This window comes from Macaca nemestrina, chromosome 1 (genome assembly GCF_043159975.1).
Source record: "Macaca nemestrina isolate mMacNem1 chromosome 1, mMacNem.hap1, whole genome shotgun sequence".
NCBI classification, from domain to species: domain Eukaryota; kingdom Metazoa; phylum Chordata; class Mammalia; order Primates; family Cercopithecidae; genus Macaca; species Macaca nemestrina.
In genome coordinates, this window is record NC_092125.1 from 149,646,687 (window position 1) to 149,672,987 (window position 26,301).

General features: G+C 37.5%; 1 protein-coding gene across 2 annotated transcripts in view; it reads left to right on the forward strand.

Moving 5' to 3' along the window:
• Positions 1-26,301, forward strand: part of LOC105482740 (tubulin tyrosine ligase like 7) — a 101,552-nt gene that overhangs the window by 33,731 nt on the left and 41,520 nt on the right. For both annotated transcript variants that reach the window (XM_071090505.1, XM_011743002.3), the window contains exons 10-14: positions 4,299-4,393; positions 18,864-19,011; positions 19,098-19,171; positions 20,419-20,554; positions 22,541-22,627. In XM_071090505.1, the coding sequence (XP_070946606.1) occupies positions 4,299-4,393; positions 18,864-19,011; positions 19,098-19,171; positions 20,419-20,554; positions 22,541-22,627 (540 nt within the window). The remainder of the gene's footprint in view (positions 1-4,298; positions 4,394-18,863; positions 19,012-19,097; positions 19,172-20,418; positions 20,555-22,540; positions 22,628-26,301) is intronic.

The following is a 26,301-nucleotide window of genomic DNA, read 5'->3' on the forward strand; positions in this document are numbered from 1 at the left end:
GAATGAATCAAAGTGTTTGATATTACTTTTCCCAAATTAGTGTCAAGTGAATTTCTAGGCCAGGTATTTGGGATTGAAGTGTGAAGGTGCTTTTACTGATTTGTTGCTTACTTGCTCTACTATTTTCTCAGCCTCCTGGCTTCTACCACGTCATGAGGTCTGGATAGCGTCTCTCCTCTCTGTGGGTGCCTGGGCTTCAGAATCTTGCCTTCAGTGTGTCTCCCCTTCAAACTCTCCGAGAGGCTCCAATTGGTTCATTAATCAGTATTCAGTATCCGATACCCCAGGTGGTAAATGTCTCCTTTAAGGCCATGTTATATACCTGGGGCTTCCCTCAGGGAGACTGTCAACTGTATGCCTTCAGGTTTGCTGCCAGTCCCTGGTAGAGTGAGAGTTATCATTATTTTTCTTTGATGATAAAAGGTCATGTAACACATACGAAATAGTAAAAGGGAGAAAGTAAAAATTATCTCTGTTGACAATTTTTATATTTTTTCCTGCTAGTTACATTTATATTACCCAGAAGAAACCTTAGAAGTCATGTAGTCCAGAAGATCCCATCCAGCAGTTCCTTTTAAGCTCCTTGATCTGGGGTTACACACCTTCTTGTGGCCACTTAAATATCATGTTTGGGAAACTTAATCAGGAACATATTGCTATAGAAGATATCATCAGCCACTACCTTTCATTTTAAATCAATTGTCTCTCTTTTTGTTAGTGATTTGTAAGTTAGAAGTTGTGTATGTAATATCACGGATTGCATAAGCAAATTGAATGAGTGGTAGGTGAGATGAGCATACTAAAAATACATTTCCAAGAAATTATACTTTTCTAATTTGAGAGCCAAAGATTGTGTGTGTGTGTGCGTGCGCACGCGTGAAACAAGAACACGTATTGTGTCTCCAAGGAAATACAGTTCTCTCTGTTGGATATTCAGACTTTGCTCCAGCCTGGGTCTTAGAGATAAGATAAATGTGAGGAGTTTTACTTATTCTCTGCTTCCTCCTTTCCTTGGATATGAAAACACTTGACTATGCACTATGGACCCTTCATCTTGCTAAGGCCTGACATTTGCTTTAGATTTCTTGCTTTTTCTGCAGCAGTCCTTTACTGTTCTTAGCTATATTGTCTTCTGCCCCTGTACTTTTCTTTTGTCATTGATGGAGTGGGGGAAAAGTGAGGCATGTGCATAAGGAGGATATTAGGAAATAATGACTTTATAGATCTCTTAGTTTCCTTTTTAGAAAAAAAACCATTTGCTTCACTAGAGCTTTCCATTAGCTTGCTAAATCAGAATTGACTGAATGGTTGAATTCTGGATTTTACAAGAATCAAAATAACCATTGTTTGCATGAATGTTTCTTCATTCTTTACTCTTTCCTTCATTGTTTCTAGATCAATCAGAACCATTAAAACACTCCACAATAACCAAGAGCTGTGGATAATGAACATTTATTATATTAAAACGGTTAAAAGAATCTTCAGTCTTGCCTTGTGTTTTGCTCCCTGCTGAAATTTTAGTGGGTCTAATATACATTGTTAAAAACCTTTTGGCGCCATCAAGTGGAATAAGGTAGAAGGTGCTTCTGGGTATGTGATAACTTTTAAACAGTAATTTCAGGGACTGATTGCTAGTGGCAGAATTGCACAAATTTTCATTAAGTAGAAAACATTTTTTAGGAAAAACATGGAAATTGGGTGGAGTATGAATATACCACCAATAGTTTAAGTACTCTTAAATTAAACAGAAACCTACTAAGTTATAGTCATTGTCTTAGGTGGTGGGGATACAAGAAGACAGAGTACTTGCCCTGGTGTAGCCATTATTCAGATGTGCATTTTATGGTAATAGTTATGAGTACTAGTAGGTAAAAGGGAAATAACAAAAACGATAGTGTGATTAATATCTCTGCGTAACTGTGTGTATTGGAGAGTTAAAAAAAAAAAAGCTTTACAGAAGAAACACCTGAGCAAAGTTTGTAGGGCTGCAGAAGGGTGGGATAGGGGCTAGGGGCTGAGAGAGATAAAGTAGGGGTGGGGAAAGGCTGTGGTGCAGAGGGAACAGCACTAACTTAGGAGCACAGAAGCTATTATGGATACTTTAATTTGTGGAAAAAGTGATTGTTATTTGTTTTGATAAAACTATTTTTAGGACCGTTGAAAATAGTGTTTACTAATTTAATACATTTTATAATAATTTTCATTTTTAATGCATTTACAAGCTGTTGAATTTTGAGATTTTAACATCTACTATGTTTTGTCTGTTTTAGAATTGGGGTAGGAAATGAGAACCAAATAAATCATCTCACTATAGAGGAGAATTTTGGCTGGGTGGAACACTAATTTTTAGTTTCTTCTGTCAGCCATTTGTGGTTCTTCTATTTTTTTTTCTTTACCTTTCTCATAAAACTTAAAAAAAAAAGAACAACCCTGAATGAAAACTTAAATTGAAAAAGTTTTCCTGCCTTTCCACATATTATTAACAGTTTATCTTGTGTGGGTATACCTCTTCACAGACCAATTTATCTTATAGTAGAGGGAAAAATTTGAAATAGGTAAGGAGAGAGAGAGAGAGAGATTGAGATCTGAGATGGCTTTATACTGAGACCTCAGTACCATCCTGGAGGAGGGATATGCCTGACACAGTTCCACACTGAAATTTGGAATGGAGTCTCTGAGGAATTCTACAAAGACAGATAACATTCCAATGTACCACTTACTCATCAGTTCTTTAATGTCTGGTTTATTTTGTAACCATGTAACATATAGTGGCAACACCATCATTAATTGTATTATAAACTCCAGATATTTGAATCAGTATGGTTGAAACTTTTTTCCTATAAGATATATTACTTTACCCTTTCTCTGCACTTGTAAAGGGAAATGCTTAGAGCTTTCGTAATAGATTAATAAACTCCCTTTCTCAAATTGACCTGGAATAAATGGATGTTATTGCCATTTTCAAGCTATTTCCTTCTCCTTGAGACTATATCACAAATACAGGAACGTGTCTGTCACCTTCTAAATCAGAAATCAACAAAGGAATCAAAATACAACATGGCATATCTGTATAAAAGGAGTACCATGCATCCATCAAAATGATGGCATGATGAAAGATTTTCATGATACATTATTAAGAGAAAAGCTTGGAATGTAAAATAAAGTATGGTTCGTATAGATATGCATTTGGAAGGTAAAATGAATATTTTAAATATGTATACATAGAAAATATCTGGAATACTATCTACCACGTGGTTAACAAGACACCAAGTGTTAAGTAGTGGGATTACAGGTAATCTTTTGTTACTTGTTTTCCTTCTTTTTACTTATTTTTCTGCAGTGAACCTGTGATACATTTCTAATTAAAGATGTTATATTCCTGGGTAGTTTCTTGATTATAATGTGATATTTCTTCAGATTCAAGTTGTAGAATGCATGCTTTCAATTGTTTTGTCTCTTGTGGTGACAGATGTGTATAACTGTGACTAGTAACTGTGATATTTCTTCAGGTGCAAGTTGTAGAATGCATGCTTTCAATTGTTTTGTCTCTTGTGGTGACAGATATGTATAACTGTGACTAGTATATATACACACACACACACACACATATATTTGAGATGGCCTAAGGGATTAGTTGGTGGTCAAGAAGCTAAACTGTTGTGTTGAACTCAGCAGCGTTCTAACCAACTGATTTAACTGATTAAGAAATTTTCTTAAACGTCGGCTATTCCAGTTATATTTTTATAACAATGACAACAGTAACAAGACTCAACAAACACAAAAACAAACACTCCAGCTCTTTTATTTTTCATCTTAATGAATTCCTGAAGATCTGAAGCAGTGAAAAGGGAGCACTGATAGTTTCTATATTTTAAATATATAGATATATATAATTATTACTGTGTTGGTATAATTATTACTGTGTTGGTAACATGAATATCACTATTACCTTTTTGTTAGGCTAAATCACTTTTAACTTTTCTAAACTTAAGAAACCTAAATTGCATGGGGTAATGGAGAGAGTGGAATGGAGGGAGAGGTCAGCTTATACTGACAGTAAAGCTCCTGAACTAAGGCAGCAGTGAGAAGGAGATGGTGCCAGTAGTCAGTCCCTTGCAATTTGTTGCCCTAGGGTGATGCGGAATGGAGATGTGGCAATAATAGCTGGGCCATCTACCATGTAAAGCTTTGAGGTTTATTGTAGGGTTGTTCTACTGGCTAGAGATCCCACATTAAATTAACAAATATGTATTGAATATTTATTTACCTTCCAATATTGTTTTCTTTGTAAATTTCAGATTAACCGAGCCCCAAGCTTTGGAACTGATCAGAAAATAGACTATGATGTAAAAAGGGGAGTGCTGCTAAATGCATTGAAGCTACTAAACATAAGGTAAGGTAAAATATTTTCTCTATCTTTTGGGCATTTATCTCCACGTTTGACATAGATTAATCATTTGTACATAAAATTGGCTTTTCAGAATAGTATTTTTTATTTTTATATTTTGTAATTTTCATTTCTTGATTCCATCCATTCTGGATTTTTTATTTCTTGATTCCATCCATTTTGTAATTTTTATTTCTTGGTTCCATCCATTTTGTATTTTTCATTTCTTGATTCCATCTATTCTTTAAACTCATATAGTTAAAAAAAAACTTTCCTCCCTACTCCTGTATACTGCTTTACCTGCTTCCCAGGCAACAGTTTGTGCCTGCAGTAAATGAGGTTAAATTTCAATGTAGGTATGATTATTTAATATAGTGTACAAGATTAAATTGTTAAATACTTTAAGAGACCATCTAGATTATATTCCTCATCTTATAAGAAGAAACTAAAGCACAAAGAGTTCATTCAGGAAATTAAAAAAGAAATCTCAAACATGGATTTCCTAACTTTCTCCCCAGAGGTCTTCCCATTATATCATGCTCCCTATGTAAACAAAAAAGAGAGGCAGTTGTTCAGTGAGAGTTAACTTTTCCATTTAGAGAGGTAAGTAAAATTTGAGAGAACACTTGGCTGGTGTGGATGTAGGGCTGGTTGCAGTGTACATGATCATGGGATTCAAATATTTGAAATGCTATTATGTGGGAAAACCTTTTGCCTCATTACAAAATGAATTTTTTAGATGTTTGACTGAAACACTTCATGAAATAGTAGTTACCTGTCATTAGAAGTGTTCCAACAGAGCTTAGAGTATTGGATTAAAGGGCCTCTGAGGTGATTTAAGCTCAGTAATTTTATGATTTTAATTTATTCTAATTGTCATTCAAGAATTCTAGCAGAGTTATGGTATGCTTCCAAGCAATTTTCAAATTTAAGATGTTTCCAAGCAATATGCCTATACATGTTTTTTTGCATGAAAGTTTACTACTATTATTTAAATAAGCCTTGTGTTTAGTTTTTTTGTTGTGCGTGCATGTCTTTTGACTTTGCCATTTATGGTATCAATTCAGGACATTATCTGTGGGTGTTTTTGGTGTTTTTAAAAGTGAGGTATGTATAGTTTAAGCAATCAGAAATTTCTAGACCTAAAACTAAGGGAAAGTAGAAATTCATTTCTTTATCTTTCTTGGTGTTGTTCCACAGATAATTTAGCACAGTTCTTAACATTTAGAGCATATGCTAATGAGGCTTATGTTTCAGAAGTGCCTTCTTCCTCCAGCTGGGTGGAGAGCTCCATGGGTGCATGTGTTAGACTTGAGTTTCACTGGGCATGTCACAGTAACTTAAGCAGGAGCTAAGAACACTAGGAAAATTCTTGTCTATTTATTAAATAGAATTAATTTTCATATGGAGTGTTTTAATTTTGGATAGAACAAATTGTTCTGTGAATCCAGAAGTCCCCTATTTACATTAATTTTAATCAGACTATTGGGAATGATCTTCCTTTCATTATGTTATCTTTCTGCTCAAGAACCTAAATAGAGTTCCATTTACCACCGTGTAGCCTAAGCTTCTAATATAACTTAACCTTAGCTGTTCTATCTTATTTCCTGTTTCTCTCCAACCCACACTGTTTTAGTTAGGCTGATTGCCGCATTATTTTTCCCACATAGCTTGCCCATTCTCACTGATTATTTATTCTATTCTGTAGTCTGAATGCCTTTCCTTATTGCCTGTGACTCAAATCCCATCTTTTATTATGAAGTCTTCCTTTTGGCCAAAATGAATCTTTCCTTTCTTGGAGCTCTAGAAGGAATTTTTGTCTGCATAGTATATGGCTTATCACTTTGTTTACTCTCTTATCCTCTGTGGGGTTTTACCTGGGCGCAGCTGGTTTTTCTTTTCAATTAGATTTAAGCTCCTTGAAGTTGAAGAGTACATACTTTTACTTGCTTCACAATGCTTAGTACAGCGCTTTGCTTATGGTATGACCTTCAGGTTCATTTTGTGAACATATGCTTTTAGTCTCAAGGAAATTCAGAAGAATATAAATTGTTCGGGATATTCCATCACAACTGCTGTGAAAACAGAACCTCACATGGAGGGGATCAGAACTGATCCTTTTTTTAACTTGGATGACAGAATGCAATTTGAGTTCAGCTTCAAATAATTTTTTTAAACATTAGGCTTGGGGTCTTCAGAGACAAGAAAATACGAAAAGGGTTATATGTAGAACAAGTAAAAGTTCTTTTTTCTATAATAAAAGGAAAATCCAGTCATTCTGTGATGGTGTTACTGGGTTAATAAGAAGAATCTTTTTCCTCCATGAATATTCTATTACAATCATTAAAATAGAACCTAGAAAAGACAGTCACAAACCCATGAGTCCTTGGGTCTGAAATACTTGTTAATTAGATTAAATTAAATTAAGTTAAATTTCTTGTCTGTCCCTTGTTTACAACTAATTCATGGGTTACAGGCTTGCAGCATTTAATGCTACCCTATCATTGAACATTTAGTCTCAGTGGACTTCTCTGACACTAGTCTCTGAGTTTACCTAACTTTGAGCATTCCTTAGTCTTCTCTTACGATTTCTCTTACTTTCTGCTCCCTGCCTGTCATTTTCTCACAGTGTCTGTCCTTGCTTCAGCCCTCTTTTCTCCTGTGTCAGTCTTACTCCCTTTTGTGGCATCATTTTTGAGTCTGACATATATGTAGCAATATGGATCGGGGTGCCTCTTACTAGCTTTGACCCACTCTGGAGCTCTAGTCCAGCATTTACAGCTCTCTGCTGACCATGTACCCTGGATGCCCTGGTCCAATAGATACTCAATAAACATGTAGTGAGTGAGTGAGTGAGCAAGTAAACAAATGAATGAATGGATAGTGTTCTGATAACACTTAAATTCAATATTGCCAAAGTTGAATTATTTTCTCCTTCGATCATGTTCCTCTTGCTGGGTTTATTTATTTATTTTTTTTGTCTGCTAACAATATCAAATACCTCCAACAAACAAAAGTTAAAGCAAATCACTCATACGTATTTACTGGACTTTTTTTTTTTTTTTATTTGAGACAGAGTCTCTGTCACCTAGGCTGGAGTACAGTGGTGTGCTCTCGGTTCACCGCAACCTCTGCCTCCCAGGTTCAAGCGATTCTCCTGTCTCAGCTTCCCGAGTAGCTGGGATTATAGGGGCCTGCCAGCACTCCCGGCTAATTTTTGTATTTTTAGTAGAGATGGAGTTTCGCTATGTTGACCAGGCTGGTTTTGAACTCCTGACCTCAGGTGATTCACTTGCCTCAGCCTCCCAAAGTGCTGGGATTACAGGTCTAAGCCACTGTGCCTGGCCTACTAGACATTTTTAAATAGCCTATAACTTGCTAGAAGCTAGAGATACAGAAATGAATAAAATTTCCCCACCTTAAGTAGCTTAATTGTTAAAAGGGAAATATATATGCTCATAGATAAGTACAGTACAATAGTAATTATCCAGTTTGCTTTGCTAAAGTTAATGGCAAAATGATTCACATGAAAGTGCAGTATAGAAAGCTGGGAGTTATACTTAACATTATTATGAATTGAATGAATCCTGTCAAATTTCTGACTATCGCTTTATTTCTCCATCTCCTCTCCAAGGTTGAAAACTTCTTATCTTTCTCCTGGGCTATTTTATTGGCTTCCTTCCTGCTTCCAGCACTAACCTCCATCCCATTTTGCAGCTTCCTTTCTGTTGTTCTGCAAATCATTCAACAACCATTTATTCCAAGTCCACTACCACTGCAATAGGTACTGGGAATCCAGTGCCTCCTATGATTCCTAGGCTTCTGGCTTGGATGACTTGTCTGATGATGTGCCGTTCATTGAGATGAAGATTATAGGCGAGAAAGAGGCTTAGAAAAGTAACGAGGGAAGGTAGAAAGGAAAAGAAAGATGATTCAGTTTTAAACATGCTAATTTTGGGATGCTTTGAGACAATGTTAAATGGAAAATTTGATATACAGGGCCCCAGGAGATAGAGATATCTATTGGATTGATATTCATGTATAGATTGCCCTTGAATCTAATGGATGAGATCACACAGTAGGACTGTATGTTTTGAGAAGGGCAGGGACAGAACCCTGAGAGATGCCAGTATCAGAAGAGAGATTTATAAGCTCTGATATTCTGATCAGATTGTTTCCACATTGTCAGATAAAGTTTATACTCCTTTGAATTATGTACAAGGCACTTTTTGATCTTTATATTATATGCAAAGCACTTTTTGAGCTGGCCCTTAGCATCTCTTTCCAACCTGATCATTTCTTGTTCCTTTGCTTTGCCTTGGAAATGACTTTTCTAAGAACTCTTTTGTGGTACAGTTTCAAATTTCTGTACCTTTGCACTTGTTCTCATTTAGTATTTGTTCACCTTTGTATTTTTGGTGAATGCCAACTGATATTTTTAAATTGTAGTAAAATACACTTAACATAAAATTTACCATTTTAACCATTTTTAAGTGTATAAGTGACATTAAGTACTTCACATTGTTGTGCAACTATCACCACCATCCATCTCCAGAACTCTTTTAATCTTGCAAAAGTGAAACTCTGTACCCATTAAACACTAACTCCCCATTCTTCCCTCTCCCCAGTCCCTGGAAACCATCACTATGTCTTGTGTCTCTGTGAATTTGAGTGTCCTACTCTCGGTATCTCATAAGAGTGGAATCATATGTACTTGTCCCTTTGTTACTGGCTTAAAGTAACTGGCATAATGTTTTCAAGTTCTTCGATGTTGTATCATGTGTCAGAATTTCCTCCTTTTTAAGGCTGAATAACATTCTATTGTATGTGTATGAATACCGCATTTTCTGTCAGCACATTCATAAAACCTAGCTCAAGCCTGACATTCTATTTGAAGCCTTTGCTGAGGCAAAATGGTTTACTTACTCCTTTGTGCTATCATCATGCTTCCCCCTACTTTTCAAAATAGTACTCATCATACTCTGTGTTTTTGTTTATATGCCATTGCTCCCACTTTCTTTATTTGGTCAGCTGCTTGAGGGTAATGGCCCTGTCTGGTTCTCTTTGTATCCCCAGGGCCATATCTGGAATTAACAAATAGTGAGTACTAAATAAAATTTGGGTTGGAAGACAATGGTATGGGGAGGGCATTTCATTCAACTACTTGTAGAAAGATGAGGAAGTGAGACAAAGCAAAACAAGTTGGTAGAACTTCTAGTGGTTCCACATTCCTAGAGTATACAGCATGTGAAGCAAGTGATCAGAGAAATGCCTTGGATGGAATTATAGGGTAATAAGTAGTGGAAAAGACTCAAGAAAGTGGTAAACTAAACTGCTTAGGTCAGTATATGGATACAGTTGAACGGAAAACGCTAATTAAAATGCTAAGTGAATGGTAATCTTTTTGGTCTTTGGTTAAATTTTTATTCTGGCCTGTGATGTAAGTACTGAGAGTCATTAGTGCTGATTTATGCCTGTGAATATTCATAGAAATGAAAATAGTTTTTAGAATGACAATATTCCTAAAGGCCAGAAAGTGCGAACATTCCTTTATGCAAAAAAATGTCTCAGGGTAGCTGGATTTTCTTTGTTTCTTAATGTGTCTGAAGGAGCTTCTGTGTCCTTATTTTTGTTATTCTTTGTGTGTGTTCAAACTGTTTGTGTGATACTGATACTGAGAGATGCCAGTATCAGAAGAGAGATTTATAAGCTCTGATATTCTGATCAGATTGTTTCCACATTGTCAGATAAAGTTTATACTCCTTTGAATAGGCTGCCTTGTCCTTGTCTATGAGTGTTTTGTTTACTGTCGATATGCATATAGATCTATGTTTCTTTCTTTCATAGAGTACTCATCATATCATCTCATCTTTCTTTATTTTCCCTTCCTCTTATTCATTCCCTTTTTTTGCTTCCTCTATTTTTTTCTATGGATTGTTTAGTCTTTGTTCCTCTCTATTCCTCTTTTCATTTCTATTTCCTTTTCCTCTCTTCTTTTTCTTTTAAACTGAATGCTATATAGGAATGATCATTCTAGATAAAGTGGACAAAGTTTATCCATTTTAAATGGATATATGATAATATATTCATTGATATATGATAGAATGATAAAATGATTGTTCTAGATATAATAAAATGAAAAAAGATAAAAAATTAAAGAGTTATCTAAACCATGGCATTTCCTTTACCCTTAATTAGGGAATCTCAGAGCCAAATTTGTGTTCGTCATTGAAAATGCCAGTGGACTCACCAAGAAGTCTTGGTGTCATCAAAAGTTCATCTCTCTTTCTTATTCTTGATACTGAATTAGTCACCAGAGCATATCCATTCTTCCTCCAAAATATTATTCTAAACTTACCCTTTTTCTCTAATCCCTTCTTTGCTCCCCTGTTCCAAGCCCTCATACTTTATATTTGTTAATGAAATAACATCTCATCTTAACTTCCTGCTTCTTTTCTCATCTACTTCTAAGCCACTGTATATACTGCCAAGGGCATAATCTTTAACACATACAAATATAATTATGCCATCTTTTAAAAAATGTATGTCCTCCATTGTGTAAAGTTAAATTTGAGGCTCAATAACCTAGTATTCAAGCCCATGTGAGAAGCTGAGTTTCTTGCATTCACCCAGAGCTCCAGTAATCCTGAATGACTTGCAGTTTTCTGGATATGTTTGTTTATTTTCTCAAATTATTACTTTTACCTGACCACCTGTGGACCTCTTGCCACTCAAGCCTGAATGTTGTCATTGTAGCAGGACGAGCTGCGGAAAAAACCCCTCAGACACTGAGATAGTGAAGGGAGTGGCTTTAATCAGCTGGGAGCATCAGCAGGCTAGCGTGTTAAAATCCGAGCTTGTCAGGTGCTCAACTTCTGTCCCTTTAAGGGCTCACAATTCTAAGGGAGTCCACATGAGAGGGTCGTGATTGATTGAGCAAGCCAGGGGGTACATGACAGGGGCTGCGAGCACCAGTGGTCAGAGTGAAACAGAACAGAATGGGAGGTTTCACAATGTGTTTCCATACAGTGTCTGGAATCTATAAATAACATCAGTTGCTAGGTCAGGGGTCAAATTTTAGCTACCAGGCTTAGGTCAGGCAGGCCCAGGCCTGGTTTCGGGTCTGATTCCTTGGTTTCGGATCTGGTTCTAGGCGCCAGGCTACCTGCCTTTAGTTTCACTTCTCTTTCCTTTTATGAGTATAAAACAATATAAAACAATATGAGAGGGTCTCTCTCTTCCCTCATTTCCCCCCCTTTGAGACTCTTACTTTTTATTAATGGGAGTTCTCTTATTTTCGCTACTTATGTCTTCTTGTGCAATAGATTGATAGTGATTCATATCGTACACTTGTGCTGAAGCATTCTGGTGAACTAAGGTAGTGATGAGACTTTTTATCATTTGAAGAAGTACAGGTAGCAAACAAGGGAGCAATAAGCAAGTTCCTATTACTATTATAACTCTTATTATAAGAGTTTTAAATTTTCCTAGTGCTGGGAACCAATTTCTAATCATGGCCTTATGATCAAATCCATGCCACACTTGCACGGGCACATGTGCTAGTTTTGTTGTATCTTTAACTATGTCTTCAACTACTTGCCCCTGATCATCTATGTGTAGAAAGCAATTAGTAAGGTTAAATTTTTCACAAACCTTTCTTTAGCTGCTAGCAAGTAGTCGAGAGCTAGTCTATTTTGATAGATAGCATTCCTCATCTGAGTTTCTTGCCGGGCTAGAACAATCAAGGCTTGACCGGTTTTATTAGTGATGATTTCTAAAACAGCTTGCAACCATATGATTTGCTTGAGCATGTAAATGGGGGTCTGGTATCCCCATGCGTCATCTTGTGTCTAAGTGGCAGGCCTATAGTATTGTATAATGTTTTTAGGAGGCCATTTCATTATCTTTTTAATAATCTGTGGCTACATTTCACTTTTCATGGTAAGCATAGACAGGGAAACCCAGGAGTTCGTCTGTTTTTATGGGCAGTAGGAAGAAAGATGGTTTAATAGTGCCAATAACACAACTGCCTGTCCACCGGTCAGGTAGCTTAGGATAGACTCTATGTCCACATATCTAGTATAACCTAGTGGGGGCTGTCCAGTCCTAGAGGGATTCTGGGTGAGCCTAAATGGTTTGCAACTTTGGGAATTTACTAAATGGATTTTTTTTAGTATGGTTTGAACTCCACTAGGTGGCTGGTTTTGTAGTTCTATTATACGGTTTTTGCCTGAGGCAGCTGAGTCTTTCTATAGGAAGGGTGAAGTCCTTCCCCACTCTTGCTATACAGTATTGTTTAATGATTGAGGCTTTTAGGTCTTAGAAGTTATCAGGGTGATATTTTCTGAGCCAGGAATTTATCAGGAACTGGGTCTGTAGGTACTAATTCTTGGTCTTCTTATGGCCATTGATCTCCTGTTACAGTTTCTCTACAAACATAACTTTTAGAGACTGGGCTACATACCTTGGATAGAATAGCATTATACAAACAAGTTTCTTTTAGAGTCCTGGTACACTTATAATAACCATAAAATAATAGGACTGTAGCAATCTTTTGTCCTACCTCGGTGACTTAATGTATATACTGGGAACAGTCCTCAGTCTGAAGAAGGTCAGTTGAAGTTCATACCGTAAAAGTCCAAATTTTAAGGAAAATGAGTCCCGTGATGAGTTTTCTCATGCTTTGGCCATGCGTGGACCAGTCAGCTTCCAGGTTTGACTGGAGCAGCATTTGTCATCTTTTTCATAGTCACTTTGCAGGGATTGGTGAAGCTGCTCCCATCCACGTACAGCTTCCACTCTACTGATGTTTAAAGGATGGTCTCGGAGGTTGGGCCAGCTAGAATAAACTGAGTCTAATACCTCTACACAGTTATGTTTAACTGGGCTCTCTGATACCAGGAGTAAGGTGGCAGGTTTTAGGGTGTTGCAAACTTCAATGGTTATGTGGGGATTTTCACAGAGCAAGCTTTGGTATCTAGTTAGTCTAGCATTCATTAGCTAATGGTGTCCTTTGGTACTTATTAAAGTCACCACAGCATGGGGGTACTTTAGGTTTTGCCTAAGAGTTAGCTTATCTCCTTCTTGTGCTAACAGGGCTGTTGCTGCCAGTGCCCTTAGACATGGGGGCCAGCCTTTGGAAACCTCGTCTAGTTGTTTTGAGAGATAGGCCACTGGCCTTGGTCAAGGCCCTATAGTCTGGGGTAAAACTCCAACTACCTTTTTTTTTTTTTTGGACACATAATGTGTAAATAGTTTTGTCAGGTCAGGTAGCCTCAGGACTGGGGCCAACCTGAGTTTTTCTTTGAACTTATGAAAACCTTGTTGCTGTTGGTTGAAATAGATGTAGTTTATCTAATTTATATTTTTATTGACTATTGTCTACCAAAATATTGACTTAAATCCTGTAACTATTTGATTTCAGACTTTAAATTGATCTGGTATTCCTTGTGGGGCTCCAATTGCATTTAAATAGATGTGAGAGTTGAAAGACCTTTAAGGGGTTTCTCTGGTTTTATGATGTCTTATTCTTTTTTTCTTCCTCTGGTTGATGAAATGCCAGGGTGAAAGGGATAGCCAAATGGACTAAAGCACAAGTGCCACTCTAGTTATTCGGCAGAGTGCCCAGTAAAGGTCCACCACAATACCACCACACATCCACTCGGGGATCAACAAGGGCTGACTAATTAAGAAGCTCTTGAAAATTCTTAAGCTCACTGCATCCCTTCAGGTCTCCAAGTAATGCTAAGTTTCCTCCCTGTCACGAGAGACATGAAATGAACTTAGTGTTCGGAGACGGAGGCTGCATGGCCCTCAGAGGCTGACCTGCAGGGTGCTGGACTTTGGGATATAGCAGAGAGAGCTTGGCACAACTTATTACTCCAGGCTGTAGAATCCTGGAAAAGAGCTACCATAGAGCCCATTCTTGGTGGACTGGAGGACCACCTTAGTGGAAAGGGGACAATCTGGGCCTCTGGCCTGCCATGTGCACAAGCATAATAATTGCTTCTGTTTAATGTGCAGATGGAATATTTGATCCATTCCAACCAGGCATTTGCATCTTGGTATGCTGTCTTAATTGCCAAAGTTTGTTTTAAGTCTTTAACTTCTGTGATCTTCTAGTAAAATGAATGTTTCCTTTAGCACCTATTTTTATTAGTTTTTAGACCAAAGAGAACTAAGCACCATTTTATATTTAATAATGCTTCTTGTATGACTTTTATACCAGATAAGCTAAATTTTACCTTTATATTAGTGTGTTATTAATGTTAAACTTAATTTTAATAAAACCTTGTAGACGTATTTATCAAATTTTTAATGTTTGAGCATAACGTAAGATTTTATAGACTCTTTTTAACCTTTCATAATTTTTGTTAAAGAGCAGGTTGGTGCTTTAAGAAAAACCTGTTGCATTTTTGCTTTAATGTCCAGTTCACAGAAAAACTGGATGATACCTTTTTAACTTTAGCTAATATGTTTACGCACATAATTTTCTTTACAATCAACGTTTTAAAACTTGCTTAAACTTTCAAAACAATAGTTTTTTTAACCTTTTAATGTAGGCAAAAATCCACATTCTTATGCCTCCTTATAATCCTTTTACCAAAGGTATATTTTTCTTTCCTTATACACCTTGCACATAAACTCAGGAGGCCTTATTACTTTTAAATTATACAACATTTTTTGCATAACATTTTTTTCTTTCATGACTTTCGTAGACAATTCTTCGACATGTCTCCACTTTCTGACTTATTACAAACATTTCTTTAAGCAACCAGTTAATTTATTTCAGGACAAGAATTTACCATATAACACCCTTTTTACCTAAATTCTGTCTCCCCCTCTTTTTTCCATTTTTTTTTTTTAGGATAACCATTCTTTTCCAAAGTGAACTTCCTTTATGTCTGGGGACTAGACTGTCTAAGGCCACAAGATTAGAAATTACTATAATACATGTTACACTGCTAACTTTTAGCAAACTTTACTTTTGTTGAAAACCTTGTAAGTTTGGGATTTCAATTATCCTTTGCTATTAATAAGACCTTGTTTAGTCTCAATTAATTTAGAATTGGTATAGATGGCCTTTTTTTTTCTTCTGTTAGCAAAACAGCTGCGCTACAGATTGAATGCATCTGGGCCATCCGCAGGTTACTGGGTTAAGGATTTTTGATAGGAAGGACTCAGTGCTTTAGGGATACACCCTTGTTTACACTGACAACAAAGTGGTATTAGAGTGTTACAGGGTTACTGAGAATACCTTTAATTATTAATTATACATTTTAAATTTACCTTGACTTTTAAAGGAATATGGTATACTGTTTTTTTTTTCTTAACTACTTGTATATTTCTCTCTTTCTCTCTTTGACTTGCTGTCTCTCTCTCTTTGACTTTCCTTCTGCCTCTGTCTCTTCCTCTCTTTCTGCCTCTCTCTTTCTCTGTCTCTCTCTCGTTTCTTGACTCCTTTGTCTCTCTGTCTCTTCCTCTCTGTCTCTTCCTCTCTCTCTTTGCCTGTTTTTCTCTCTGTCTCTTTCCTCTCTTTCTCTCTGCTGGTCTTTCCTTCCCTCTGCCAGCCACTTATGCTGCTGTTCTCTTAACTACTGTAGGTGGGGAGGGGGTCTAAAACCAGCTGTAACTGTCTATGTATGGAAACTGGTCTGGGTGCCTTGGCTTACAGGTTACCTTGTGCCATACCTTTGAAACAACGGACCTGTCTAGGCTTCCTTCTGATGGCCAACCCACCTCTAATGCTGGCCAATCTATTTCACACAAAGTTCTAAGTTTTCTTGGTGTCATAGTAACAATGTAATCTCCCTTAAATCCTTTCTTGAAATTTTCAACATAGTTCCTAGTGGGATGGGCTTACTTTGTGCCTGACCTATGCTTCTTCGAGACAAAACACCACACTCACACCACACGCACCCCACAAAACAAAGAACAGGTAAAGGGGGCACACACACACTTTTGCAGTTTACACCAAACCAAAATCAAAACCAATATCAGAGTATCCAGAAATCCAAGCCAGTTCAAAACCAAAACCAAAGTATCAAGCAATCCAAGTCAAGTCAAAAACAAAAAAAAAAGTGCCGGTACAGGCACACCATGGGAGATCAGGCCACACTTCCACTCAAATGGAGTAGGCAAGTTCCCAAGACCAGTCCCGTCAAGCAATTCAAACCAAGTCAAAACCAAAACCAAAGCGCCGATAAAGGCACACCGTGGGTGATCAGGCCACGCTTCCACTCAAGTGGAGTGGGCAAGTTCCAAAGACTAATCTTACCAAGTTCTAGATGACTAGACTCCAAGTGCCGGTTCCTGGTGTTCAGCCACTGCATTGATCCTTCACGGGGGCCTGCCACACACTGCTCTGGCGAGGCGTCCCACGGGGCAAATGCCTAATTGGGAGCGCTCTCAGGATGCTTGTCACTCCAGCTGGTTGGAGTCCCCCGCAGGGATGTTCCACATGGCATGCTAAAGCCACCTAAGGAGCTGCCTCGGCCATCCATTAATCACCTCGCTTTCCCGGTCAGGAACCAAGAACTGTAGCAGGAGGAGCCGTGGACAAAACCTCTTAAACACCGAGATAGTGAAGGGAGTGGCTTTAATCAGCTGGGAGCATCTGCAGGCTAACGTGTTAAAATCCAAGCTCATCAGGTGCTCAACTTCTGTCCCTTTTAAGGGCTCACAACTCTAAGGGGGTCCGCGTGAGAGGGTCGTGATCAGTTGAGCAAGCCAGGAGGTACGTGACGGGGCTGTGAGCACTGATGGTCAGAGTGAAACAGAACAGGAGGTTTCACAGTGTCTTTCCATACAATGTCTGGAATCTATAGATAACATCAGTTGCTAGGTCAGGGGTTGAATTTTAACTACCAGACTTAGGTCAGGCAGGCCCAGGTCTGGTTTCGGGTCTGATTCCTTGGTTTCAGGTCTGGTTCCTACGTGCCAGGCTACCCGCCTTTAGTTTCACTTCTCTTTCCTTTTCTGAGTATAAAACAATATGAGAGGATCTCTCTCTTCCCTCAGTCATGAAAGAGAATAGATCAGTTTCCTAACATTCCTGCAAGGTCAAGTTGTGATGGTACATACTTGAGGCAAAAGAACACTCTTTATTATTTGGGCCTTGGACCCATATTCTTTTTTTTTTTTTTTTTTGAGACAGAGTCTTACTTTGTCATCCAGGCCGGAGTGCAATGGCGCGATCTGGGCTCACTGCAGGCTCCGCTTCCTGGGTTCATGCCATTCTCCTGCCTCGGCCTCCTGAGTAGCTGGGACTACAGGCGCCTGCCACCACGCCCGGCTAATTTTTTTGTATTTTTAGTAGAGGTGGGGTTTCACCGTGTTAGCCAGGATGGTCTTGATCTCCTGACCTCGTGATCTGCCTGCCTCGGCCTCCCAAAGTGCTGGGATTACAGGTGTGAGCCACCGCGCCTGACCTGGACCCGTATTCTTAATGCAATCTCCTGATGAATTAAATGAGGCAATATGTAAATGTAAGCACTTCTCTTACCTCTGCACTAGAAGCTAGCCAAATGGCCTTCTTGTTCCCTTTCCTTTGGTTTTCACTCTTATCTGGGCCCTACCAGCCTAATGACAATAGAAGCATGGAAATGTAACCTTAAGGATAGAACTCTGTTTTATTTTTGTTTTTTGTTTCTGTTTGTTTTTTTGTTTCCCCCAAAGGCGAGGGCCGAATTGGCCTTGCTTTTCCTTTTTTCTTGGAGTAACCCTGTTTCTGCTAGGTCTTTCAATGATGGTATGGTAGAGTTTAAGTTGGAGGGGTTGGAGAAAAAAATCCTCAGGTTTGTGTTATTTTACCAGCTACGTGGCAGGGAAGAGAGAGAAAGTGGTTTAGAGGAAAATAATCCCAAAACAGGACTTTTCCTTGAAAATCAGAGAGTTAGAAGTGAATTTTCATAATTGAGTAAAGAATGGGAAGGACTATGCAGATGTTTTCAAATAAATGATGATTGTTAGGCTGGGATTTTGGTCAGAAATGAAAATATATTAAAGAATGGTCAGTATAAATGGAATTGGGTTGAAGAAGGAGAAGAGAACCATTTCTTATTAAGTACCTATTAATGATACCACAAATTAATCTTATAAGAACTCAAGGAGGAAACAGTATTGCTGACATTTTAGATGGGGAAACTATCTCCAAAGTAGGCAGTTAATTGACCAGCCCAAGATTGTATAGTGGTAAATTGTTGGGACACAATGTGAAACTAGGTCTCTCGGATCCTCTAAAACATACACTGTTTCCATTTTGTCTCTGTGTCTTCAGAATTTCTATTTACCATATCTATTGCCAGAGTGCCATATTTGAGGTATGGTTAGATGAATATAATGTAAGTGAATATATAAGTTTAATAAACGTTGATTCTGAGCTTCACTATGTCTCCTGTTCTGCACATTCTCCTCACCGGGATAAGATCAGAACTTGTTCGAATTCTAGAATTTGGTCTTATGTTTTATATTTTAGGACCAGTGACAAAAGAAGAAACTTGGCCAAACAAAAAGCTGAGGCTCAAAGGAGGCTCTATGGTCAAAATTCAATTAAAAGGCTCTTACCAGGCTCCTCAGACTGGGAACAGCAGAGACACCAGTTGGAGAGGCGGAAAGAAGAGTTGGTATGAAAGTTTTAAGAAAGAACCCACAATTTAAATTGCATAATTCACTCGTCAGGTTTTATTTGTAAAATTTTTCTCATTTCCAGAAAGAGAGACTCGCTCAAGTACGAAAGCAGATCTCACGAGAAGAACATGAAAATCGACATATGGGAAATTATAGGTAACTGTGCTGGTATTTTTGTATAGATTGAAAAAATGAAGTATCAAAGCAATGATCCTTCATGTTTTAATCTTGTGTGCTTATTTTAAGCATTTTTCTTTGATTCCAAGCAAGTACTTTTGCTTACTGTCTTTCAAGAAAGAAAGGTAGTCAGCAAGGAGATGGTTCAGCCTTGACAATGCTCCTGCTAGCCAGCCTCTGGGTGGTTGTAGGAGGTCCTTTTAACCCGCCGTTATCCTGTGACTGTATTTAGTTATAATGTGGTGTTTAAAAAATGTCAGAATTCAGGTCTCTTGGTATTCTTCCTGCCAATCTATAGTGGTTACTGTACTTTTTCAGGAACCAAGCAAATAATGAAAATGTTTGAAGGAGTTAGGTATGGGACAGTGGAGAGAGATGTGGGCTGTGTTAAACTGGAACCGTTCCACAATATCACCCTTGACAGAAGCAAACCTCCCCACCCCACCCAGCTCATTGTGTTCTTGGAAAGACTGCCCACTTTCCAACTTTTGACATTGCCTGAGCAGGATAAAGGAATGTGTAAGGGCATTATTGCACTCATGGTAAGATGTTCTTTCATGGCCTTAACACCATCAACAGTAGTGATGAGAACACATTCCTCCCACTCCACCTCTACCCACTTCACTAGAGAGGCAAATTCCATCACTACAAAAGAGATCATCAAAACCACTGCCTACATTTTTGTATACTTCGGTAACCACACTAAGTAAAAAACTCCTGTAGTATCCCTTATTAACTGAACACTCTCCTACAAAGTTCAATATTTCTGCAATTTGCCCAATCACCATTCTTCTCCAACCATTTTGCCCTAACTAAACCCTTATACTGTGCCTTCTGGAACTGCATTGTTTAATGCTAATTCTCTAGATAAACTTTATTTGTGGATTTGTGCCACTATCAATCACTATAGACTGAAAACCTTCATAAAGTTGTAAAAATACTCTTGTGCAATCATTAAAGTTTTGAAAGAATTTCGTTAATTAGTGCCCAGTGAGCAAATAGTTACATTAGAAAGTTACTGAGTGAATCTATTAGGCCAATTATCAGTTTTCTCTCTGGAGGTTTAATATTTAATATTATTTTGTACTAATCAGTATAGAAATGCTTATACCTGGCAATATGACTAGTATAGAATAGGTGGTCAAGGATTATCTGTGGAGTTGATGTTAACTATTGAGCTGTGACAGCTTCTTTTTAAAAATTTGGTTTATCTGATTTTGTTGTAGACGAATTTATCCTCCTGAAGATAAAGCACTACTTGAAAAGTATGAAAATTTGTTAGCTGTTGCCTTTCAGACCTTCCTTTCAGGAAGAGCAGCTTCATTCCAGCGAGAGTTGAATAATCCTTTGAAAAGGATGAAGGTAAGAGAATGAATGTTTATATAGAGAAAAAAGAATAAAGCTAAACAATATGTCTTTACAGACAAGCCACCTTGGTCCAACATATAAAAATATCTTACTTTTAAGATATGCTTTCCCCAAGCTTTTTATTTTAACAGTTGGTAACATTTCATGATGAACCAACTTACTTCATAAATAAGATATCTACCAAGACAAATTGTAGAGTAGAGAATTGTGATATTATGTAGTAATATCAATATATTATAAAAACATATCTTATTACATAGATGTGTATCTGTAACTGGATAAAGAAACCCATGGAATTAACCTAGTGGTTTGTAGCATTCTTATTTTTTGGATTATAACAAACATTATATAGTACTTTTTCTTGATACTACATAGATCTGGCATATGAGAGGAAGTAAATGAAACACACACACACACTAATCTGTACACCTTAGTAAAAGGTCCATCAGTTTTCTATTGTAGCACGACAGACCACTTCATTTATTTGCTCATTACTCTGCAATCTTGGCTGGGCACAGTTGAGTGGTTCTTCTGATTGTCTTTCCTTGGGTGAATCATATAGTAGCATATATCTGAATGCCCAACTGGGGCTAGAAATCCAGGGTAGCTTCACTCACATGCCTGGTGTGTCAGATAAGATAGCTGGAACATCTGGGAGCTGGCTGGTATCTCTTCCTCCCTACACAGTCTCTCAGCAGGGTAGTCAGACCTCTCAATATAGTAGCTCAGGATTCTAAAAGGGAGCATTTCAAGAAGATTCTTTTTATCCTAGTAGAAGCTCTCTAGTTTAGACCTGATCTCTGCCTACATATGTCCAGACATGACAGATGACCCCAAAGAAGAAAATGGCCACTCATCTCTGCTCACCTAGGAAGAGCTTGTCTCTCTTTGGAATTTAGTTTCTTTGCATTACTTTTTACCTACAGCTTTCTGGTGTTTTAGAAAATATGATTGTTTAGTTTATCTGGCCTTTTCTGGCTGTTATGATGAATGTATCATCTGTTATATTTCTCCTAAACAGAAGCAGAACTCCTTGAGTTTCTTTTTGGCTATATTGTACTGCTATCCATGGAATTCATTGTAAGATTATTATTTAATAAAAAATGTATAAGAAGAGTATTTTGGGATTTCAATAGCTAAATTTCCTTAGATTGGGGCAAAGAGTAACTTATTTTACACATTTCTACTGTACAGTGAGATTTCTAGTTTCTTCAAAAACCTTTTCTAGCATCCTTTCTTAAATAACTCAATGATACAGTTGATTATACCTCTTTCAGTGTACCTATTATAGTTGTATTGTTCTGACTTGCCTAATATCCACCGGGGTATATGCTTTTATAAAATCTCCTTTTGATTCAGAATATGACTCTAGAAGAACACAAGAAAGGTGTTAGGGCACTTGTGACTTTTTGCCACCTTTGATGACTTTAAAATGAAAACCTTTATAAAGTTCTAAAAATACGTTTGTGCAATCATTGAAATTTTGAAAGGTTTTCATTAAATAGTGCCCAGTCAGCAGATACTCACGTTAGAATGTTTCTAAGTGAAACTGTTAGTCCAATTATCAGTTTTCTGTCTGGAGGTTTAGTATTATTTTACACTAATCTGTATAGAAATGATTCATAAACTTGAAATCTGGAAATTAGCTTGAACTTTCCAGAAATTTTAGTGTCCAATGAACTAGTTTATTGAATTATTATACTCTAAGATTTTAATACTGTACTGTACTCTAAAGGTACATTTGTTTATGATAATTAATACAGAATAGATTTTGGCTATATATTAATTATAATGCCAGATTTTAGTGAAAGTTTCAAGAGAATTTGCCATGACCCTTTAATATTTCTCCTTTGTTCTGAGCAGTCTTCACTAAATAATTTTGGGAATCCTTGCTCTGCATTATTTTGTGGAGATTAATCAACTTGGAAAAATTCTAGAGTCCATTAGTGATTGTAATTTTAATTAGAATATTTTTTGAAGGAGGAAGATATTTTGGATCTTCTGGAACAATGTGAAATTGATGATGAAAAGTTGATGGGAAAAACTACCAAGACTCGAGGACCAAAGGTGCAGTATATCTCTACCTTCCTTAGTTATCAAAGTAGATGCTACTAGCCCTTGATGCTTCTCACTATAAGAATGACCCGTGCTGCTTTAAAGGAACCATAAGGACTGTGTGCCCAGTGCAGGTAGAGTTTGGAAGATGATGGTATCTTACACTCAGGAGTTTTGTTTTGTTTTATTAGTTTCATTTGTCATTTTGGTTATTTTCCTGATGTCAGTGAAAATACCATGAGTCAGGGCCAAAAGGGACCCAGAGCTCGTACTCTTATTCTAAACTAAATATTAAGTTTGCCTCATACCTCTAGACAGATAATTATCAGATAAATGGGTAGCATTATAAATAAGGCAAATCATGAAATCTAGAGACCCTAATTAGGAGCCCCATCTTTTGCTGACCTAGCAACACTGATTTTGTTTTAGTTAAAATAGGTGTAATTCCTAGAAATAAGTAGAAAACTGTCATGTAGATGACATCTACATGTTCTCCCTTTTTTTTTGATACAGAATCTCACTCTCACCCAGGTTAAAGTCCAGTGGTGTGTTCATACCTCACTATAGCCTCACACTCCTGGGCTCAAGTGATCCTCTTGCCTCAGCTTCCTGAGTAGCTGGGACAACAGGCACATGCTACCATGCCTGGCTAATTTAAAAAAATTTCTTTTTCTTCTTCTTCTTCTTCTTTTTTTTTTTTAAGGAGATGGTGTCTCGCTGTGTTGCCAAGGCGGGTCTTGAACCCCTGGTTTCAGGCAGTCCTCCTGCCTTGGCCTACCAAAGTGCTGGGGTTATAGGCATGAGCCACTGCGTCCAGTGCTGTTCTTCTGATATATGTCAAAGTTCTTGTTAGTAGAGTAGGAAAGAGTTGAATTAGAAAAATCTTGGATTTTTTTTCATTCCATTCCATTTATATTTCAGAATTACTGTGCTATCTCTTTGTCCTTAGACGCTTCGTCTTCTGTCATATTTTCATGATTTTCCATGCTTCTGAAATGTCTTCCTACTAAAAAAAAAAAGTCATTGACTTGTTGTTTGATTAGAGTCTCCTTCCTATTTCAGCTGAACCACTGTTGCTTGTGTGAAACCTTCCCTCATTTCCCCAGTTAAGCTTAGACCTTACCTTCTCTCTTTCTCCTGCTGTTCCATAAATAACACTTTTGTGGAGCAGTTGTGACAAGTAATTATTTGCATGTTTGCCTCAGTACGAGGCTGCACGTTCCTTGAGGGCAGCAAGTAGATTTTCATATCTTTGCATCTCTAGAACCTAGCCAGTGTCCGACACACAGTAGGTTCTCAAAATCCATTAGTTCAGTTTGTTAAATATATCCATAAGAACCTCATTGGCTAGTAGAAGAGCAGACAGGTAATTAAAAAATCAGGGAGTAATGTGGGAAGTACTATAATAAAGGGAGTGTAAAGTACTACAGCAGCATAGAGAAGAAAGGGATTGGTAGCATGTGGATGGCTTCAGAAAGGTAGTGCTGTTAGAACTGGATCTTGAAAAATTAGTAGTACTCTAAGCATTAAGAGAGGTGGAAGAGGCAGGTCACGGTGGCTCATGCCTGTAATCCCAGTACTTTGGGAGGCCAAGGTGGGCGGATCACGAGGTCAAGAGATTGAGACAATCCTGGCCAACATGGTGAAACCCCATCTCTGCTAAAAATACAAAAATCAGCTGGGCGTGGTGGCGTGTGCGGGAGAATCGCTTGAACCCAGGAGGTGGAGGTTGCAGTGAGCCGAGATCGTGCCACTGCCCTGTGGCCTGGCGACAGAGCGAGACTCTGTCTCACACACACAAAAAGAGGTGGCAGAACATTTAGGGTATATAGGACATTAAAGGCAAAGCTATGGAGTTATGATACTGTATAGGATGTTGTAGAAACATGAAAAGTTTGGTATGACTCAAGTGGAAGGTTCTTGGATAGTGAAATGATATGGGTGAGCCTGTTTAAGAGATAAGAGATTAGCTGGTGGAGATCTTGGATGTCAGAGACTGTTCCGAATTATGTGCTCCATATTGAGGCATTGTAGAATATGTCATTGATACCCCTTTTGGAAGAAGTATATTTTAGAGTATCTGTAAAAGTAAATACTTGCATGAGTCATGGCATTACTTTGGGAAACACTGGGAAATTTCTAAGCTTTGTATATTAATTATTGCTATTCAGCAAACCAGACATGAGATATCCTGGAGGCACAATGTTTCTGGCAGAATGGCAAATGCAGAAGCCTTGAGACAGCTTTATATTGTCTTATATTTTCCTGTTTTTCATTTATATAAGGCTTGTCATCCAAACAAAAATATAACCTCTTGGGAGGAAGAATTCACTTTGTCTGATTTGTTCAGTCCCTTTCATTCTAGGCAAGTAGTGGGAACTAACAATGTATTTGTTGAAATGAACTAGATATTTCCTGTAGTTGTTAAAGCCAGCTATATTTCAAAGTTGTTGAAGTCTGGATAATCAGTCTGAAGTAGAAGCATTTTTATAACTTTTAATTTTATGTTGTTTACCAAGGGTCCAAAGTGAGCCAAACTTCAAAGCAGCTGTTCCTTTTTAGAGGGATGATATAACACACAAAACATTGATTTCCGGTGTCTTTACTGGTAGAAGTATAATTGGAGATAATCAAAGTTAAATAAAACTGGTACTTGTAGTAGGAAAAATAATAGCTTTTCACTTACTTGAGAATCTAAGAAACATTAGCTACATGAATAATATCACATAAAGTGTTAGGTTGGTGCAAAAGTAATTGCAGTAGAATATTAGCAATGTTCTTTTTATTAAGCTGGGTGATAGGCATGTGGGTGTTTATTCTTTATACATTTTTATATTTTTTATAGATGGCCTACTTCATAATAAAATTGGACATAAAAAATAAGTACTATGGTTGTGCCGTAACTCAATGCCAGTTTACAAATTCCATTTTGTAGTTAAGACACTATTTAGAGTTTATGTTGCTGTGACTGCTAGTTAATTATTGCTTGAACAGTGTATTGGTCAAAAAGTCCCAAGTGCATATAAGACACAAAGGCTCAGCTGTACGTTTCCCCTTGTGATTCTTTATAGGGTCGAATAACTCATTATGTAGTCAAGCTCTTTAAGAACACTTAAAGCTGTTTGCTACATGAAGGAAGGCACCACTAGCAAGCCTGATTGTGCCACTGTTTCTTCTGGGTATGCTAAACTTCTGAGGAAACAACCTTCCTCTAGAATTCATATTCCCCAAGATTGTCAAAATGTTTGATGATTGTGTTACTGTTAAATGTTTTTATGCATATCTCTTTGAACATTGTCAGTACTTAGTAAATATTAGACCATCAGAAAGAGCACATACTTTTAAACACAAGTTGGTACCTTAGTGAATTAAACTACTTTCCTGCTTTGGTTATTTTTCATCCTTTGCAAAGGCTGTAAATTTAAGAAGATCATGCATTTTGGCTCACTCTGTATTCCAGGCACTTCATGAAATGCTGTTTCTCTATTTTTATTCTACACTGTTACACTAGAGGGTATACCTTCTTTCAGTGAAATCCCATGCTATCCAAGGATTTCATTATAGTGTATGCTAACATCAAAACATTTTTGTTTGATTTAACAGAGAGCAAGCAACTAGTATACAGCTGAAGGACCCTCTCCCATCAGGAATAGGAGGCATATGGTGTGTGTAATAAATAGTCTCTT